The following is a 21,668-nucleotide window of genomic DNA, read 5'->3' on the forward strand; positions in this document are numbered from 1 at the left end:
GACCTCTCTGTCTGCTCTCTGGGCTTTTATCTGCCTTAGGCTTTTAGGCAGAATCTTGCCTCTTCTGCCTTCCCCTCTCCCTTCTCCTGTTTCTGCACCACCTTGGGTGAGGCCTGCATAACTGGCTGCTATACCATCCTCAGTGCCTCAGGCATCATTGGTTTCTCCTCCCACCCTCTGATGTCAGGGAGCAAAGAGCATTCCCTTGGGCCACCACTTCAGATCTCCCCACCAGTGTCCCAGGTAGAAACTGACAATAGGGAACAAACTGATTGTCTTTTAAGCGGATGCAAGAGAAACTTTGGTATTTAAATGAATTCAAGTTTGTTGGTTTAATTAAAAATAGAGTCAGCATTAAATGGAAAACTTTTTATTCTATCTAGGTTTACTGAAGGTCAAATTAGCTTATGTTATCTCTGTTGCAATTTGTTCACAAAAGGGTGACTTAAAATGATGGTTAATTCTTAAAGTTTTCATGGGTAATTGTTAAGATAGCTTTCAAAGTCTTTGGCAACCTGAAACTTAGAAGTTTTGCTAGCATGATAAATTGAAATTGAATTCATTGGACATCTAGGTCTTTTCCAAATGAGATAAAGTGCTAAAGCATTGATTGCTAAACATAGGTTTGTGCTTTTTACTTCTTATTGCACAGAAACAAAGGATATTTGGGTCTTTTGGAAAACATGCTTTTGCTTAATTGATAATTTTGCCATCTGCCGAATTCTGTAACAGTTCACAATTGGTTACTACTTAGTTTTCATTGGAGACTAAGGTTTCTTAAGAGTTAAAATTCTGCTTAATGTAATTAAGACTGATAAGAAAGTTACTACGTAGAAAAGTAGGATATATGTAAGGAAGATGTAAGGAAGGGGAATACATTTTTGTTGAAGGTAAAAGAAGGTAATTTTGTCCCAAATGAGACTGGTTGTTTGGAAAAAAGGGGCTTAGGTCACAATCTGAAAGGAAAGGAAAGTTGTAGAAGGTTTGTGAAGGGAAATCTTTGGAAATAAATTTTATATGTGCTCAGGATGGACTAAGGTTAAAATAAATGGATTTTAAAAGTACACTGGTATAAGATTAAAATTCTGCCCTAGTATCTGTTAGAAAAGCAAAGGTTTCTTGGATTGTCAGTATGCTTTTGATTAAAAAAAAAAGGTAAACAAAGGTTTTCCCCCCACTTCTGTCTGCCCAAAAAGATGGGGGAGAATGTGATTTTAACCAAAAAAGCAGGACAGCATGCCCTTTTGATTTGTTTTACTCAAGCCTTGAAATTTCCCCTCCTTTGATCCAAAGGCTGGGGAGATGGTGACAATGTCCTCGCTGCCAGACTTCAAATGCTCCATATTTGGGTTGTTTCTGTTTCGAACAGGAATGGATGCCTGTGTCATTTAAGGTATAGATCACTATAATATATAAAGGGCTTTTACTAGAATACATAGGAGCCATTTTGCTACACTTAGCCCTGTGTCCTCCAATTTGTAACATCCTAGATACTCTAAATGGCTAGAACACATTTCTGTGGGCACTGCTGAAAAAGGCAAGGAAATAGACCTCTACTTTGTCCCTTTCAGCCCTCTGGGCAGCCAATTTTATCCTTACAAAAAATGGTTTTCACAAGCCTTTTAAAATATATTTGTAAAGATGATTATTCTTGGGCCAAAATAAAATTAGTGCATCCTTCTAAACCAGGGAAGTCTTGCTTGGTCGTAGTCAACACCCCCAAAGTCCTGCAGGCAGAAAACAGAGTGATAGGAGAAATCAGGGAAGACAAGGTCAGTTCTTGGAGGTAGGGTCAACCTGGACAAGAGTGACTGCTCCCAGCACCTCACGAGACTGACAAAGATTTTGGCTCCCAGTGGAGTAGCCAGGCAAAATGCAGGGCCAGGAGATGAGGTTTCTTCTCCTGTCCAACTATCAGGATCAGGACATGAAGCTTCTCCTGGCCAGCTATGGGAAAATTAAGATAAGGGATGCCTCTTCCTCCTTTTCCTATAGATGGGCAATTCTCCAACCAAGGCCAATACTCCTGTGGGATGCATTCTGAAAAGCTGGGATGATTTTGATCCATAAATTCTGAAAGAAAAAGATAAAGACAACTTGCTAATTATCATGGGGTTGGAGGTCCTATAGGGAACTTTTGGTTTCCTACTGGGGTCCAGGTAATTACATCCCAAGATCCTAATTGAGACTATGACCATCCCATTAAGAAATGGTATTGCCACCACTTCCAAGCTTGTGCTTTAGAGACATTAAGGAGGTCTAAGGTTAAGCCCTTAAATTATGTTAAATTAGCCACTATTTTACAAACACAAAATGGGAGCCCGATGGCCTTCCTAGAGAGGTTTAGGGAGGCTCTCATTAAATATGTGGCTATCTCCCCTGACACCCCTGAGGCTGAGATGATTTTAAATGACAAATTTGTCACTCATTTGCCCCAAGATATTCAGAGGAAGATGCAAAAATTGGCTATTGGCCTGGAAGGGACCCTGGAGGAACTGGTATGAGCTGCCAATTGGGGACATTACAACTGAGATCAAAACAAAACAAAACAACAGGAAAGGAGCCTTAAGAAAAATGTGAGGCCTTAGTCATGGCCTTACACACTATGTCAGAGGAAGATGGGCACCAGAGGCAGGGCCTGAGGTGTGGCCTGAGCACAAGGTGATTGCCTCCTCTCTGTAGACAGAGAAGGTGGGGGAAGGGAAGAAGAGGACTCAGAAGCCGCTTTTTGTCTTTTTAATCTATGCTTGCATCATTTAGATTGTAAATTGTATTTGGAGAGATATAATTTAAAAAAAAATTTTTTTAATCTTGATTTATTTTTGAGAGAGAGAGACAGAGTATGAGCAGGGGAGGAGCAGAGAGAGAGGGAGACACAGAATCTGAAGCAGGCTCCAGGCTGTGAGCTGTCAGCACAGAGCCCAACTTGGGGTCAAACTCACGAACCGTGAGATCATGACCTGAGCCGAAGTCGGACGCTCAACCGACTGAGTCATCCAGGCACCCCAAGGAGAGATGTAATTTTTGATTCTTGATAGCATTTGGAAGCTTCAAAATACCTACTGAAATAGGTATCTCATTCAGTTTTGTCAATTTTAGAACCCTGGTTGTCCAGTTTAGCTTTGAGAAAATTAAGTTTGAAATGACTGAAAGTTCCCCATCATGGCCATTGAAGTTCTAAATTATTTCTGGTTAAGTCAGTCTATTTATTTAGTTTTATTTATTTGGTACAGAGAGGGACCATAGTTTTTAAACATAAAACCATCCAGAGTCCCAGTAGGCAGGATGCCCTCAAAGCATTTTGATGTCTGGGATCCCATTTCTTAGAACGTTTTCAGGGACAGCCTGTTTCCAGAAGGAATCAGACCAAAGGCCAGCACAGTTCCAGAGAGAACATTTGAGCCCCAAAAAGATCATAGACTGAAAGCTAACACAGTTCCAACAGGCAGAGTTCCAATGGGAACAGTCCAGTTGCAAAGGGAAATAGGAACAAAAGCCTTCACAATTCCTACTGGGCACAGTTCCAACTGGAAAGGTCTGATTTTGAAAAGGACTCAGACTGAGGGCTAGTCCAGTTCCATTAGGAGCAGTCTCATTCAAAACAGGAAGTAGACCAAAGCTAGCACAGTTCCTTTAGACTTAAGGCCAAATGAGTCCTCTGGGATGATTAAAAAAAAAAAAAAAAAATCTTAAATAGATCTCAAATAAATCTTGGAGAACTGAGACATGAGGTGTGGAGCTTGAAACCCAGGAGAAAACTTGTCCTTAAAGCCCCAGGGTAGGCATGAAAGCAGCTCAGAAATGTCCATGGGTACTGCACCTGTTTGCTAGCCAGATCTGGAGCAGTTGGGGTCTTCTCTGGAGCCCACTTCTGATCACCAAGAATTGTTAACCTTAAAAACAGAAACCGTCAGTTATTTTACCAGAAGAAGATGGTTTTATTCAGGAATGAAAAATTGTAATCTGGGACATACAAGCCGTGGCAAAACCATAAGCAAGTACAGGAAACAAAGTCAGGGGGGATGCTTTTTTTAAGGAGAAAAAGGGTAAGTAGGAAAGGCTGATTAAAAGTCCATTGGAGTAAAATGGTGGTTTGAAATGTGGTGGCTTCTCATTGTCTGAGCTGTTGCAGAGATGGCGGTGGTGAGGAAAGAGTTTCTTCCCTCTGGCTGCAGTAGTCGATTAGTATCCACATGCAAGGTCAAGTCTTTGTAAGGTCAAGACCTTCTTTTCCTGTTGTGGCTACAATTAATTTGCCATGGTAGGGTGGGAGAGCTGCCCCTACCAAAACATCACGTGTCCATTTGATAAGGTTTCCCATTACTAATTTTCACAAGTTCATACATGCTTTTGATGAAATGTGAAAAAATTTTTGAAGGTTTGGGTTTGAGAGAGCGAACGGCTAAGAAAGAATTCTTGAGATGTCTTTGGTGCAAAAAGGGGATTTTATTATAGGACAGGGACAGGACCTGTAGGCAGAAAGAGCTGCACTGGGATTTTTTTTTTTTTTTAATTTTATTTTAAAGAGAGTGAGCACAAGTTGTGGAAAGGGGGCAGAGGCAGAGAGAGGGGGAGAGAGAGAGACCCAAGGAGACTCCATGCTCAGCCTGGAGCCTGAGCTCTTCCTAATCTGGAAGAGCAAACATTAGAGAACCAGTAATGTTCCAAACAAAAGTCATAAAAATCATAATTTTTTTCAGTTCACTTAGTGTCATGTTAGTAATCTTTTGTTCAGTTTGAATGCAGCTTTTTAGTTCTAGAAATTGTTGCCCATTTCACTTTTATGATTTTAAAGATATCAAAAAGCTGTATTTGTTTTTTTAAAAAAGTTCTTTTTATGAACCTCCTTGAAGATGAAACTCATTTTGCAAGTGACAAAAGACTGTAATGCACTTGACAAGAAAATTCAGCTATTTCTGTAACACAGAACACTTCAATAATCAGAATATTAAGTCATAACCTTATTATCAAAGCATATTAAAACTGCAGGAATTTCACATATATATTTGAACAGTTACAGCATTTACCCAAGCAATACAACCTAAGGTTTATCATTATTTGAGAGTTCTTTCCAAGTAATTTAACATACCAAACAAAAAGTCTAATTAGTCAAAAAGACTTCATTTACAATTCACATTTTGAGGAAGTTTGTTAAAACCCTCAGAAAGTTTTACATTTATTTATTTTGAGAGAAAGAGAGCACAAGTGGGGGAGGGCCAGAGAGAGAAGGAAACCGAGAATCCAAAGCAGGCTCCAGGCTCTGAGCTGTCAGCACAGAGCCTGACACAGGGCTTGAACTAACAAACTGTGAGATCATGACCTGAGCTGAAGGCAGACGCTTAACCAAATGAGCCACCCAGGTGCCCCAACCCTCAGAAAGTTTTAAAGTACATGTCTAAATAGGATTATTGATCATTATAAAACTTGAAACTTAATTATTTATTTAACCAAGGTGCCATGAAGATTTTAAAGGCAAATATGTAGGGTTATATAGCTGTGAGTAAAACTTAGCTCCTTTAATATTGAGAAGTTTTAACCTTTTTTAAGTAACCAAAGACCCGATAAAGGCAAAACATAGAAACTTTGGTTTTCTAGGGAGACAAAAGAGAAGAAAAAAACAACTTTGTTTACATTTTTTTTTTCATCAAGAGCCAACCAACAATCCAAGAAACCTTTGTCTTTTTTAACAGAGAGAAAAGCAGAATTGCAATCTTATACCAGTGTACTTTTTAAAATTCATTTATTTCAACCTTGTCCCAACAGCACATAAAATTCCTTTCCAAAGATTTTCCTTCATGAACCTTTTACAATGTTTTTTTTTTTTTTAATTCAGAGTTGCTTTCCTTATTTCCATCAATCTTAATTACATTTAGCAGAAGAATTTTACCTCTTAGAAACTTTAGTCTCCAGTGAAAACTAAGTAGTGACCAATTGTGAACTGTTACATCAGAATTTTTCTAGATCTGAAATTTTAAAACAGAGGTTCTTCCATAGTACAGTCTTTCAATTAAGCACACAGCACATTGACCAACAAACCCAAGTATCCTCAGGTTCTGTGCAAAAAGAAGCTGAAAGCACAAAACTATGTTCAGTAATCATTGCTTTAGTATTTTATCTCATTTGGAAAATACTTAGATACCAGTGAATTCAACCCAGTTTATCATTTAACTTAGCAAAACTTCAAAGTTTTAGGTTACCAAAGCTCTTCATAGCTATCTTTACAATTACTCATGAAAACTTTGAGACACACGAAATTAACCATTATTTCAAGTCATCCCTTTGCTAACAAATTTCTAAGCTTATTCCCCACATAGCAAGCTTCTTTCACAAGGCAACCAAACACACCTAGATTTAGCTTCCTTTATTTGAATTTTTTTTATTTGACCAATTTTTTTTTCTTCCTCCAAAATAAGATGAGGGATTCATCCCAAAAGAAAGAGCAGGAAGAAATGATAGGGGCTTAATCAACACAGCTATAAGCAAGATGTCTGAACTAGAATTTAGAACCACAATAATAGGAGTACTAGCGGGGGTGGAAAAAGCATAAAATCCATTTCTGGAGAGATAGAAGAAACAAAATCTAGTCAGGATGAAATTAAAAATGCTAAAACTGACATGCAATATCGAATGGATGCCACAATGGCATGGATGGACAAAGCAGAGTAGCGAATCAGCAAAACAGACCATAAAATTGTGGAGAATAATGAAGCAGAAAAAAGGAGGGAAACAGGCAAAAGAGCATAATACAAGAAGTAGAGAACTCAGTGACTTACAAAAAAAAAAAAGTAATAATATCTGAAAAATAGGAACCCCAGAAGTTGAAAAGAGAGAAAAAGGGGCAGAAGGTTTATGTGAATAAATTGTAGTGGAAAACTTTCAAAATCTGGAGAATGACACAGACCTCAAAATCCAGGAAGCACAGAGAACTCCCATTAGATTCAACAGAAAATGACCACCACCAAGGCATATCATAGTCAAAATCAGATAATATACAGACAATGGGAATGCAAACTGGTGCAGCCACTCTGGAAAACAGTATGGAGGTTCCTCAAAAAACTAAAAATAGAACTACCCTACAACCCAGCTATTGCACTACTAGCCATTTATCCACGGGATACAGGTGTGCTGTTTTGAAAGGACACCATGCACCACCATGTTTATAGCAGCTCTATCAACAATAGCCAAAGTATGGAAAGAGCTCAAATGTCCATCGAGCCATGAATGGATAAAGAAGATGTGGTATATATATACAACAGAGTATAACTCAGCAATCAAAAAGAATGAAATCTTCCCATTTGCAACTATGTAGATGGAACTGGAGGGTATTATGCTAAGTGAAATTAGAGAAAGACAAATATCCTATGATTTCACTCATATGAGGACTTAAAGAGACAAAACGGATGAACATAAGGGAAGGGAAACAAAAATAAAAACAGGGAGGGGGACAAAACAGAAGAGACTCATAAATATGGAGAACATATGTGCCTCTTATCCATTTAGCCCACAGCCCCTCCCATGCAAGCCCCTCCTTGCAAACAGCACACTCCCTACTCCCCCTGACTGTGCAAGGGTAGGTGTGTCACTGGGGCGACCCTCCAGGGCAGAGACCGTGGAGCATTCATGCTGCCAATTCCAGCCTGAGACCCAGAACCTCCCCATTCGACAGAGCAGGAATCTGCAGACCATGGCCCATGTGCCAATCCCAGCCTGCTTTGGTAAATAAATTCTCTCTGGACACAGGGATGCTTGTACAACACTTACCATCTACGGCGGCCTTCACATTACATCCACAAAGTCGAGTAATGGTGACAGAAACAGTGTGGACCACCTTCCTAAAACCCATACTATCTGGGCGTTGACAGAGAAACTTGGCCAACTCCTGCTCCGCTCAATGACGGAACAGCCAGAGAAAAATTATTGGTAATTTCAGGGCAACATTCAACTCTTCTTGGTGGGGAGGAACCAATGTTTGATTTCCACAGCCCAGTGAAATGACTTTTGGAGGCCAGTGAAGGAAAGGAGGCCCCAGGTCATTCCGGAAAGGACTGATGATAAATGGCATTTAAAGATGCAGTCACTTGTTGGCTTTTATCCACAAAATGCCCAGAGCAAGCTCTCAGTAGGAGGTGTCCCCCATCCTGCCAGAGGCTCGAGAGGCTGAGTGTTGTGCTCACGGATACAGCAAGAATTCAAAGCCAGGTTTGGCTGAATCCCAGGCCTCGTTCTTTGCACTACACCTGCTGCTTCTGCACCAAGAAATGCAGGTCCAAAACAAGAATCCAGGCTCATCTCTGAAGGAAAGAACCCGTAAGACTGAGCGCCTCAGAAAGGCGGCTTCTTGTAAAGAGCAGGGAAGATGCTCAGGTCATTAGAGCATGGGCATGCCCAGGAGGGTTGCCGCCAATGACACACACGGTTGGTATTTTTACTGTCACAAGTGCAGTGATCGCATCTGCACACGAGCAGGCACTGCTCATGTTCAAGTAAAAGTGAAATGGCTCTGGAATGTCTCCTCCCAAGGGTTTCATTTCTGCTTACAAATAAGAAAGCCGTACCCTGGACACCACTTCAGGCACCTGGGGCAGGGGTAGAGGGGTCTGCTTCTCTGGAAGCTCTGTACTGATTAGTTTTGGCCGCGGAGGTCCTTGAGGAAAGACGCAACATCCGACGTCTTAAGGTTAGGCAGACCTGGGTCTCGCCACTTCCTAAGAATCCTTGTGCCTTGGTTTCCTGGTCTGCAAAATGGAACCAGCACTCACCACCTCATCATGTCTGCAAGCCGCCTAGTGCGGTACCCACTCTGCCTTAGTAGTAAGCACTCAGTAAGTGCCACCCCTCAACCTCCTGTCCCATGCCGCCCTCCCACCTCCCCACACTAGGACAACAACAGGAAGGCAGATGCAGGTGGCTCAGAACTTCACAGTCTTTCCCACGGGCTCATGTTTGATCAGAACCCATTTTCCACTTTGTAGAACGCACCTCATCTCCTTATCTCTCCAGGGCACCTCGGGGCCCGCTCACCAGCCACTCCAAACAGAGGGGGCCAGCCCCACTACGGAGGTCGGGACGTTACAGCAAACTGTCGGCTTTCTCCCAGGCCCCTGCATTTTCTTGAGCCTGTCAGCCCCGCCATGAGGAGCAGAGAATTGGCATGGCCCACTTTCCCTAAGGTGCCAGAGACACGAGGACTGAACTCATTAGCTCTCTGTTAGAACAGAAACTTAGCTGCTCCCTCTTCTTTGCCCTGTCCTCTCTTCTGGAATAAAGGCTTTTTATTTTCTTTCTCATCCTTCATCTCTTTCCTTATTTACGCTGAGCTGGCATCTGCATTTGCCACACTTTTGAGAATGATTTATCCCAGGCTACAAACATACCAGTGGATTTTCTGTTCCTTGTAGTTTAAAGGCTTCCATTTGTTTTAAGGCAGACCCCCTCCTCCTGAGTGGCGTTTTACCAGGAACCCCAACCTTAGTGTCCTCACCACAGCTGCTCGACCAGACAGCCATCTGGCGGCTGTGGGTTGAAGGGCGCAGGGCAGGAGGAGAGGGGGTTACGGACGGGACAGCCAGCTGAGTGGCTGGCAGCCACCAGAGACATCAAGGAAGGATCCTCCCCTGGAGCCTCTAAATGGAGCCAGATCCTGTTGGTGCTCACACTTTGATTTCAGGCTTCTGGCCTCCATGACTGTGAGACAATAAATTTGTATTGTGCTGTTGTAAAACCACCAGACCTGCGATCATTTGTTACACTTACTCCCCTCTTGTTCCATGCCAGGCCCTGTTAGGCATCATTTTATGCACAGATGGGGATGTGGACTCTGAGAGGTGACCCGACTTGCTTAAGGGTGCAGGGTTCTTGAGAGAGGAAGCAGGAAGCACAGGGTCCAGAACCCACACCAGGATAGGACATGGTCTCCAAAGAGCATGCCCAAAGCCCCCGGTGACCCCAGCCCTGCCCTTCCCAGCTGTAAAGCAGGCAGATACTACTTCCCCACTGGGCTTACCATACACTAAGTGAAAGAAATTACATACTGGTGTGTCATATCCCAGTGCCTGACACACAGGAGGCACTTGGCAAGTATCTCAATGAATGAGTAAGGAAGGGTCACAGCATCACTTACTGGTAGGGATGGTCATTTCCAAAGACTGGGGGTAGGGGCCCGCTGGAAGATGTGTTCTTCCCTGAGGAACATGGTGACTATAGGGGCAAATCGTTTCCTAAGTTCACTCACCTGACCTGTCCCACGGTGCTATCAGCTCTTGGAAAGGCCAGATAGGTGGGAGGGCAAATAAATTCCACAGAGCAGTTCATGCAGGTGATTAGCCTTAGGAGATCCAGTCTGCAGGACTCCAAGATTATGGCACTGAGAGAAGAAATCAAAAAAGAATTCTTGGAGCTGAGCTCTCTGTCCTCAAACACTAAAATGGCACATTGCAAAATGTGCCTCTTAGACAACTTGCACTGTGATGCTCAACACTGGAGACTGGCAATAATGCCAAAACAGCACCTTCTGGAAATACTCACCCATGAAGGTTAACTGCTCCACTTCTCCCAAATCAGTGCCTCCCATAACCAGCTGGACAGTGGTCTCATCACCACTGGGCAGCGCCCACTCACTGGCACTGATGACAAGAAGCCAATCACCAAAACCTTCAGTTAGAGCCCCAAACTGTCACCCAGAGAGATCAGACTTAAGACACAGTCCTGCCAGGGAGAAATCTGCCTGATTTTCAATCTGTTATCAATAAGCAACAAATAATGAAGTTTTGCTAATTAAAGATGCCAAGCACAGTGTCATTTAACGTCCCTTGTATATTCACGTCTCCCAGCGTGGGAGGTTTCTCCAACCCTTTGAAATGGGCACCTTTTTGAGAAGATGTTTCTGGAACCAAGGCAAAGCAGCAGGAGTGCACAGTCCCAGACCCACAGCCGGCTCCTGCTCTGTTTCTCACGTGCTGAGTGGCAGCAGGCAAGTCACTTAGCTTCTCTGAGCTTGTTTTTCCCCCAAGGAAAGGGAGGGGCAAGGGAAATCACCTGACAAGAGATCTATGTGGAAAAAACCCTATGCCTTGACCCCAGGATAGGCACTAAATCCCTTAGGTCAAACAGCACATCCTGTCCATATGGTCCTAGGGAGTGGTTCAAAACTGGCCCATGACTAAGTTGGTTTGATTGGAGAGAATGTTGGGAATTTGGGGGACAGCCCAACTATCTGTTGGACAGAGAGTTGTATTTTTCCTCTTGATGATGACTGGAGTGGGGGAGTAGCCTGGCGCCACTGCTCACCAAGTGCTAAACTTTTCAGTTATCCAGCAAAACAAATTCCTTGCTTTGCTGAACCTGCTTTGGCTTCGGTTCTGTGCTTCTGTCCCTGAAAGCATCCTAACCAGTACAGAAACAATGGCCCCTCCCAGCTCCAGCATTTATCTTACTCTATACGGTTCCCTACGAAGGTCAAACCCTGACAATGAAAACCCAAAGGAAATCCCTCCATTTCCTGCTGCCAAGGAAAGACTATGAGCGATCTGAAGATACAGACCATGTTGGGCTTACCTCTGATCCCCAGTTCAAAGCACAGTACTCGGAACTCAGGAACCCAAGAACCTCATGACACAGGCACTGGAGGAAAAGATCACGAAGACAAAGGATTATCAACCAGGGGCCCCTAGATAAGCTTGACCTGTCTGCTCAGCATCATTACCACGGCCATAACCACAGCATCACTGCTCACAAGTGGTAACTAAATGTCAGGCTCTACAGCTCTGCACATGTCCTCTGCTGGAATCCTCACCACCACTCCGAGAAGTGCCCCCTGTGAAAGTCACCAAGGCTACCCACGACGCTCTTTCCAGATGCTGGCAAGATTGCACTTCCCCTCTCACTTGCATTGAGATGCTTCAGTAGGACGTGCTTTGCCAGTGAAGAGAGAAGTGATGTGTGCCCTACCTGGGTGTAAGCTCTGAGACAGAGTGTGAGTGCTTGGCCAGGCTCTTTCCTCTCCGTGGTCTGGGTCTGGGTGTGAAGATGGTGATGATGCAGAAGCCCAGCCAACCGTGAGGATGGGGAATGTGACTGAGAGGGAAACCTTTGTGTTTTCTGTATTGACTTTTTAGAGCTGTTTGGTACTACAAAATAACCCAGCCTCCTCTGACTAAAGCCCTACACCCCATTTTATAGACGGGAAAAGTGGGGCTCAAAGAGGTAACACGCCTTGTCCAAAACCATGCTGTTACTGAGGCAGAGAGGCTTGCGGAACACAGGAAGCTGTGGCCACTGTTCCTCAGGCTGTGAGTTGTGATTCTGCTGCATGCCAGCCAGCTTGGGGCTTTCAATGCCAGCCTTGCCTGCTTGTTCCTGGTTGGAATCCCCAGGCACCTGGATGGAGGTGCTGTGGTCACCTCTGTGCTTCAAAAATCCACAGACCACCCTAAACAGAACACAACTCCAGATACCACGTTCTCCAAACCCCAAGACATGTGAAGTTTCAGGCACACGATAGTATCTGCGGTGGGGTAGAATAAAGCAAGCAAGGGGCGCCTGGGTGGCTCAGTCAGTTAAGTGTCCGACTTCAGCTCAGGTCATGATCTTGTGGTTCACGAGTTCGAGCCCCGCGTTGGGCTCTGTGCTGACAGCTCGGAGCCTGGAGCCTGCTTCCGATTCTGTGTCTCCCTCTCTCTCTGACCCTCCCCCCATTCATGTTCTGTCTCTCTCTGTCTCAAAAATAAATAAACGTTAAAAAAAATTAAAAAGAATAAAGCAAGCAAGAAAGAGATAGGGATGAGATAAAGACAGAAACAGAACTTCCGGACTGGAGTGGGGAGGCTCTGCACACAAAGTCCTGCCATGGGAGCTCTAGGTTGTCCATTTCTACATAATCACTTATTTCTACACAATCAACTAAAGAGAAGCAGTCATTTTGGCCCAGATGCCTCTTGACCAAAGAGTGAAGTAAAACCAGTTCCAAGATCCTCTTTGCCCACAAAATACACCTGTGATGGCTTCGAAGCCAGCCCATCTCCTGGCTTCAGGACCTGCGAGAACTCTTCCCCCAGGGGCGCCCCTGAAGGTGATGGGGACATTAAGGAGTAGGTGTGTTCAGCAAGCTTCCTGTGCAAAGCAGCCTCCCCACATGCATCCTGGTGGGTCCCATCTCGTAACCTTCCTGCCCCGTGTGGTCCCCTTTCCCTGAGTATGGGGGCCCCGGTGACTGGCTTCTAACGAAGAGGGAGGGCAGAAGTGATGGGGTGCCACTTCCGAGGTTTGGTTACAGCTGACCTCTGTCTTGCTAGCATCTTATACTTTCTTGGCTTGCTCACTTTGACGAGGCAAATGGCCACAATGAACCTGGGTAGGGAGAAAGGAGGGCAGTCTTCAGCCCATAGCCCAAGAAGTATTAAGGCTCTGGGTCTTGCAGGCCACAAGAAGCAGAGTCCTGCCTACCTTTTTCTTACAAAGTCTACTGAAAAATGGAATCACTCTAGCAAAGAGCAGACCAATGTTACTTGCTATATAGAGAGAGCCAAAGCCAATGAATGCAACTTTCTGAAATTTGGGGTTTTTTTAAATTTTTTTTTTAACGTTTATTTTTGAGACAGAGAGAGACAGAGCATGAACGGGGGAGGGTCAGAGAGAGGGAGACACAGAATCTGAAACAGGCTCCAGGCTCGGAGCTGTCAGCACAGAGCCCGATGCGGGGCTCGAACTCACGGACCGTGAGATCATGACCTGAGCCGAAGTCGGCCGCTTAACCGACTGAGCCACCCAGGCGCCCGCAACTTTCTGAAATTTGAAGTGTCAGTGATTCTGAACCCTATGTGCCTTAGGATCACCCAAGTCAACAAGGGATGTCCTGGCCGTGCTCCAGAGACACACGGCCAGATGACCTGGGGTTGAGCCGCAGCATCTAGACTTCCAGACACCATGGTCGGCCAGCACCCTGACCCTGAGGCCCTCGTTCACTGTGTCAGGGAGTCACAGAAGCGATTAAGATGCCAGCACTGCTGAAAGCCCCCTGCAAAGAAAACCACTCTCCTCCCCTGCAGGGCCCATGTTGGTTAACACTGGGCTAGTGAGCCACCTGAAATGATCCCACCTAACAGCAGGACCACATGCCTCACACCTTGGGGAGTGCGGATCTGAGGACAAGGCATTCCTCCCTGGTGTGTCCTCTCAGAACACCAAGATGCAGAGCAATAGACACCCCCCAGGCTAGGGGCAGAGATCAGCTCACATGGGGCTCTCCTCCACAATGCAGGCTGAGGGTCCAGGGGACAGTCTGGGACCTGTTCTCTGCATCGCCAGTGCCCCGGTCAGCCACCGACTCACAGAGGGCACTAACAAGGCACCATCCACACTGAATCTGGGGGAGGGGCAAGACTGGGACCGGCATCTGGGTGGAGAAGTGATGTTCCAGATGCGGGCCGGGGGGCAGAGGGGGCACGTCTTCTCCAGCCAGCCCTTGCTCTCCCAAGAGTTGTTTCTCCAGTTAAGCTCTAACTTGTTCTGACAAACCACCAAGGAAAGCACGAGTTATCGCTGTGACTGATGCATAATTGCATACTCAAATTGGAAACCGTTTAAATCGAGACATCAGGAAAATCAGGGGCCGGAGACATAGGATAGCTCCTCACACATGACCGCAAACAAACAAACAAACAAAACAGCAATGTTGATCATCTGGTGACACATAAATCCATGGTCCCTTGCTGGCGTATTGAACTGGCATAAAATGTTTACCTTCAATCAGATTCACCGAGTATTTTCTGGGCATCCATACTTCAGATGCTACAGTGACGAAACTAGAAACTAGTATTCATTCATTCAGCAAATAGTTAAAAGTCTCTACCTGGCACGAGGGACACAGTCCAGTATAAAATGATGAAGGGGGAGATGGCAAATAACTCTACACTAAGGAGGGGTAAGTGCTAGGTAGAAACATAAAGCACAGGGGTGGTATTTTATTCAGGATTATGAGAAGGTGGTATCTGACCCCTTGCTGTGCATGATTTAGAAGCATTATCTCATTTAACTCAAACCTCATACAACTCTCTCTGGTAGGCACCCCCAGACATGTTTAAGTTTTGGTTTTTTAGTTCATTTATTTTGAGAGAGAGAGACAGAGCATGAGTGGGGGAGGGACAGAGAGAGAGGGAGACACAGAATCTGAAATAGGCTCCAGGCTTGGAGCTGTCAGCACAGAGCCCGACACAGGGCTCAAACCCACAAACTGTGAGATCACAACCTGAGCCGAAGTTGGACGCTTAACCAACTGAGCCACCCAGGCACTCCCTTGCCCCCCAACAGTCCTGTTTAAAGATGAGCACATGAAGACTGAAAAAAGGGGATACTTACCAGCTCAATCCCTTACTCATCACAAGGACCTGGGGACAGTATCTATTTTACGTGTGCCTTCATTTTCTCATCCCTAAAACGGACAGGAGGGCTTGCTGCTGCACATAAAATACTTGGTAAATAATTTGGTATATAGTAAGTGCTCAATAAATGTAATCTGCGGCCATAGGTAAGAGCATAAATGCCTCTCCCATTTTAAGGACTTCATTATCTGATGCAGAAGCACAAAGATACTCCCTCCAAAGCAGCGGATAATATAAACAAACTGTGTTGACTTACACCACTGTTCCTTCTAACAGGCCCATCCTCCTGACCAATTTCTACTCATCCTTCAAAACCCAAGACAAACATGTCCTCTTGGAAGCCTTCCCAGTCAGTCCCAGTTAACTGACCCACCCCTGTGCCACCATTACACCTACTTCTACAGAACTCTTTCTCGTGTATTCATTCATTCAACAATCATGTCTCAAGAGCCAACCAACTGTCACACACAACCACACTCTACTACAATTACATGTGAACATATCTCTGGGTTCCCTCCACTGTACAACTAACCTCTGTCCAGCGGCAGAAGAACTGAACTGGGTGTGGGTCAACAGAACAAACCAATGAACAAAGGAGGGCATAAGAAAACTAGACAAAAGGGGTGGCCCAGGGGAGAAAAAAGGATTACAAGAATTCAGAGAAAGTTAAAAATATAAACCACTCAGTACCTACAGGCCACAAAGGGCTTGAGAACGAGCTGGTCTCTGAAGGATTGAAAAGATTTGGAAGACAGGGAAGGAAGGAGATGCCAACTCATGCTCATGAATGGAGAAAGCCAGTTGCAATCAGCTGTTAAAAATAGTCAAGTATAGGTACATACATCTGTCTTTATGTAAATGCATAAGTATATCTGGAAGGATAGATACCAAATCTCTTCACAGGAAAGATCTCTGGGGGAGGGACACTTGTATTTTGTATTCTATCCAATATATATATGTATTTAATTTCTTTCAAAAACATACTCTTGTTTATGTCACTTAGAAAAAAAACGTAAGTAGGTCTTCCGAAATTCAGAAGGCAGAGAAGCAAGGCCCTGCACACAGAATGAAGAGCAAATGGAAGGGGCAGAGCTCCGTGACCCAAGGGCCAATAGTAAGAGGTGAGGGAGAAGATGAGAGTCAGGTGCTGCTTCAGCAGCTGCCAGATTCTTTTTACAACAAAGCTAAAAAGATATCAGAGCTGTATCAAGGTGTTGGGAGCAACAGATGGCCATGGACCTTCTGGTAACAGGAGGAAGGTGATTCCCATTTGAGGTGTACACACCTGCATGCTGCCACAGGCAGGGAGACTCCAGGACAGCAAGCAGAAAGCCACGTTCCCAGCAAAGAAATAAAAACCTAAGGGGACCTGAGGTTTTTCCAACTTTATCAGAAACGTTGGTTCAGTCATATTGCAAATGCCCCACTGGAAACACCACTCAAACCACAACCCCCCATTTTGGTGTAGACCAGCCCCTTGAGTATCTGGGAGAAAACCACTTGAATCCTGGTCAATAAAATCATTCTCCTCAAAAATAAACGTAGCATCTCTGCAGTCCCCACAAGCAAGGAGGGGGGGCACTCAAGAACCCCATAGGCAATTCCAAGATGGCGCCTGTACATCAAGAAGAGGTCATTTCCAAAAGAACAGATCAAGGGAGCCAATGGCTTGGCTTTTTGCAAATTCATCAGGGATTCCTTTACCAAGAAGCATGTGTTCCAATCCAATCACATAATCTCCTCAAAGAGGGACAGCAACATACCGAGGCATAATCTACTCAGGATCCCACAAACCAAGACTCAACTAGCCAGAGACTCAACTTGTAAGAAGCACAGAGCAAAAACAGCATTCGTTTTTACTGAGAGATTACATAAATCTACTTCAAGAATATGGGGAAAGCTTTCACAGGAAACTGGAAGATCGTTTTGGTGCCCAGATGCCACTCAGTTCAGACTGTTCACTGCCCAACACAGCAGCCCTAAATTTATGACAGGCCAGGAGAAGAGGAAGTACCAATGGGCCTTTATTTAAAAAAAAAAAATTATAAAAATTAGGAAGGAACCTAAAAAATAAAAATGGAGAATGTCACATGCAATTGGTAGGGAAGGGAACTCTTATCACATAGAAAAGTTTATTAAATTAAGGAATAAATACATTAATATATCCAGTTAGAGGTTTTGTACAAGTAAAATCATGTGTTTATGTATCCTCAGAAATATGGTGTTAATTTAGAAGAAATGAAATAAATTACATTAGGGTTTAATGTCTTGGTCAAAAACATTTATAAGGCATGGTGGGGACAGACTAGAACAGAATGGGGAGGGCTACAAAAATGAGCCAAGGACAGTGTTTCATTCCAACCACGTGGGACAGAGGTCCTTGCCCAGACAAACCCACAGGGGAGTCCCACTGGGTGGCCAATCAAGGGCACTCCTTTTCCATGCTAATGACATCCTACCGAGAAATTTACATGCCAATAAAATACACAATGGTGGGGAGCAAAGCAACACAGGGTCTTTTTGTGGGAGGCAGGAGTGGAGTCGGGGAGCAGCTTGTGCAGAAGGCAGAGTGAGGTCACAGCTACCTCATTAGCTAAGTAAGAGTGGGCCTTGCTGGTGCCAATCACGTGTGTGTGTCTTGAGGGCAGGACTCTGCTTCATCCAAATGGGAACTTCCGGGTCAGATGGAAACAAACAAGGAAGAATAGGCTTATTTCAGGAAGGACTTGGTAGTAAATAAAATGGGGGCATCGTGCCTGTGAGCACAGGCACATCTTGACTGCCAATTCTGCTGGTGGGGCTGCGGGCAGCAAATTCGAATGAGCCACTGGCAAAGCTGTGCTGGGGAAGGGAGAATAGGTAACATGGGGGGCCAAAAGCCGCCTTGTAATCATGGCTTCTGTTTCTTCGGCATCCGTGGCAGGAAAGGTGCCAGATTTAGACCTCTGTCCGTGTAGACCTCTGTTTCCAAGCCAAGTCACAATGCTGTCTAACCGGAAACATGCAAGTCACAGAAAAGACTGACGTCCTCAAAGGCAGAGCCTGTATCTCCCATGTCTGCCACATCCCTGCAGTGGGCCCATGCTCTATGTAAGACAGCCACAAATAACATGAGCGGCCAACACATAGCCTAAGCCAGGGCAGCAAATGCCTCTCTCAATGCACAGCTGAAATCATTAAGGAGCACGAGGTTTATAAATCTGGACCCTCCTGTACCTTGCCAGTGTTTCCTGGTTGCATCCAAAGGAGACCCGCTTTGGGGCAAAGCTTGCAGATGCTGCATTTGCTAACAGACACAAAACCCTGATCTTCAAGAAAATGTATTTTCAAAGTTCCACACCCATAAACCCTGGGTAGCCAGGCACTGCCCACCTGAACCCCAAAATGTAGCCCCTCAGGCTCTCCCATGGAACCCAACTACCCATGATGGTGAACAAGCCAGGCATAAACCAGGGGCAAAAGTTTAACCCAGGCATATGTGGGAAGAGACTGGCGATTTGAAGAACTCTTTGCTTGGACGGCAAGGAGCCTGTGATCACTCGGGGTATTTGCCCATGGACAGAAAAAGATGTTGGGCTGAAAGACGGGTTTTTATTCTGGAACACAGAGAGGTCTAAAGTGGGTTCTGCGGGAATCTTTCTGGAGGATTTTGGGTCAAAAACTAACATTTCTAAGCTAAGCCTCTATGTGCAACATAGTTTTAGTAGCGTCTCTTAAATGGCACTTTGAAAAATAACTGTGGGGTAGCAGACAATTTGGTACCTGATCATTAGATATTCTGCAAGTGCCACCCAGCTGAAAAATATATTTCTTTAAAAAAATTTTTTTAATGTTTCATTTATTCTTAGAGCACAAGTGGGGGAGGCGCAGAGCGAGAGAGGGACACAGAATCAGAAGCAGGCTCCAGGCTCCGAGCTTTCAGCACAGAGCCCGACGTGGGGCTCAAACTCACAAGCCGTGGGATCATGACCTGAGCCAAAGTCGGATGGTTTACCAACTGAGCCACCCAGGTGCCCCCAAAATAGATTTCTTATTAAGCTTCTGTACTTAAGTAGTACCAGCCCACAAATGAAATCAATCCCTCTGAAAGTTTTAATGATACCAACCAAGTCCCAGGAAGCATTTCATTTCAAAGTGAGCCATATTAAAAAACTCGGGATGAGTTTTTTCCCCCCGCGTCGATGCCAACCTTGAATTTTAAATTACTTGTCTTTCTCTCCCACCAGGCTCAGTCATTTCCACACTAGAGGGAGGGTGTCCTGTGGAAACGCCAAGCAGCTTAGAGCAAGGATCAACAGCAAGAGTGTTATCCAGCAGGATCCAGGAAGGTACCTCAATGGATAACCAAGTATGGTGGTCAACAGAGTGTTACCATAGATACTACAGGTATGCAGTCAGATTTATACATCCTATGTTCTGGGAGTGACTCTATGTGCCATCCCAAGGAGAGGGCAATGAACAAAGACCCGTCTCAGGGAAGCTACCAGTCTGCATGGGAAATGAAGTTCAGCACAAGAGAGGGGAACAATGTTGGAGCAGGCAGGAGGGGAGAGTCTGCAAAGGCTTCTGGGGAACTTGGTCCTAAGGTACACCACTGCACAGGGGCCATGTGCAAAACACACAAGTCGGACAACAAGGAAGAAATGGAAAGGATGTCAGTTTGTCAAGGAAGCTGCAATGCACAGTCGGCATTTTCGTGTCACCCGGCAATGTGAACGCTCACTGAGGTAGAGAAAATGGGAAGGGGTGGGGAGGGGAGAGACAGAGTGAGCCGGCTGCAGAGAAGGGTTCAGGCATGAGCAAGAGACAGACAGGCAGACAGAGACCAAGGCCCACACAGGAAGTGGCAGAGAGAGAGGGGGGTTGTCAGAGAGAGTCAGAGATAAAGACAGGCAGAGGGAGAAAGAAAGGAGCAGAGAGAAAGAGAGGCAGGAAGAAAGGAAGACACAGAACAGAGAGAGAGAAGTGCAATGAGACGGAAGAAGAAACAGAGAAATAACAATCAGCCAGACAGAACATGAGAGAGAAGGTAATCTGAGAGAGAATGAGAACCGCCAGCTCCTTGAGACTGCCTGTGCAAGAGGCCCCAAGTGCCGGGGTACAGTACTGCTCACCCCAAGACCCCGGCCAGCTGGGGTGAGTGGAAAGCCAGTTAGAGCCAGGACTGAAAGGCTGGCAGGCCGTGGAGAGGCTCGCCGCACCCCACAGCTACACAGCATCACCTCCTCCCCTCCAGCCCCTGCAGACTGCACGTCCAGACAGGCCCATGAGATGAACCAGGCTTCCCTGATCCCCTTGCCAGCTAGTGCACGGGTAATGAAAATGGTGTGTAACTGGGCCCTAACGTTCCCAAATGCCTTCTTCCAAAAACATGTTAGAAAAGACCTCCTCCGGATGCCTGGGTGGCTCAGTCGGTTAACCGCCTGACTTCGTCTCAGGTCATGATCTGACATTTCATGAGTTTGAGCCCCGCGTCTGGCTCTGTGCTGACAGTTCCGGGCCTGGAGCCTGCTTTGAATTCTCTGTCTCGCCTGCTCCTCCCCTCTCTCTCAAAAATAAACAAACATTTTAAAAAAGTTCAGAAAAGATGCTCCTTGGGGAAATGATCTTGGGAAACAATGCATGTAACACATGCTATATCTACTCCCTTTGGAGAGCTAGGAGGCACCGTTGTGGGAAAAGCTACAGCAGGGAAGCCCGCCGAACATGCTCTGATCTAACATTTTCTGAGATACTTCCAACACTGCACTCCCCTCTTCTAAAGGCACCAGCTTTGCACACCCCCTGAATAAGTGTTCTGCTTTTGGGAAACTGCCTTCTCTACCTACATTCTAAGTTTCCCAAAGAGCCCTTTCTGAGATTAAGATGAAGTGATTAGTATGCTGCAAAAAGCAAAAAACAAAACCCAAAAAACCCCGCTTTGATATCCAGAATGAGATGGAGACAAGAAAGGGACAGATTCATCTTGCAGGTAGGGAGTGGGAACCACAAAGGAATTTGAATCTTTAAAACCACCCAGTGTGCTGTGCCTAGAGCACATCAGACACTCAATTTTGCTTGAAAAGAAAAAGCAAAAATGAAAGAGGAAGAGGCACAGTCTTAAATAAGGAGAAAGGCCCGGATGTGCATCGGACGCTACCATGAAGCCACATGCCTCAGGCTGGGTCACAAGAGCTCTCTGAACCTCGGTCTGCTCGGCTGACCTCTGGACCTAAGACGTACATTACACAGGGCTGCTGTCGCGGGGAGAGGATGTGAACGCAGCCTCCAGTCACACCGCACTGGACCCTCTCT

The 21,668-nt window shown here is 45.3% G+C and overlaps 1 protein-coding gene across 1 annotated transcript in view; it reads right to left on the minus strand.

Annotated features, from left to right (window-relative positions):
- Positions 1-3,680: 3,680 nt before the first annotated feature.
- The window catches only part of LOC109261234 (uncharacterized), a 99,934-nt gene continuing 81,946 nt past the window's right edge, over positions 3,681-21,668 (minus strand). Inside the window, 3 exon segments of the mRNA XM_053896703.1 lie at positions 3,681-3,893; positions 10,232-10,363; positions 11,554-11,619. Coding sequence (XP_053752678.1) covers positions 10,253-10,363; positions 11,554-11,619 — 177 coding nt within the window. The 3' untranslated portion in view covers positions 3,681-3,893; positions 10,232-10,252.

Source organism: Panthera pardus, unplaced genomic scaffold, assembly GCF_024362965.1.
Source record: "Panthera pardus isolate Hobbes unplaced genomic scaffold, ASM2436296v1 HiC_scaffold_8, whole genome shotgun sequence".
Lineage (NCBI taxonomy): Eukaryota > Metazoa > Chordata > Mammalia > Carnivora > Felidae > Panthera > Panthera pardus.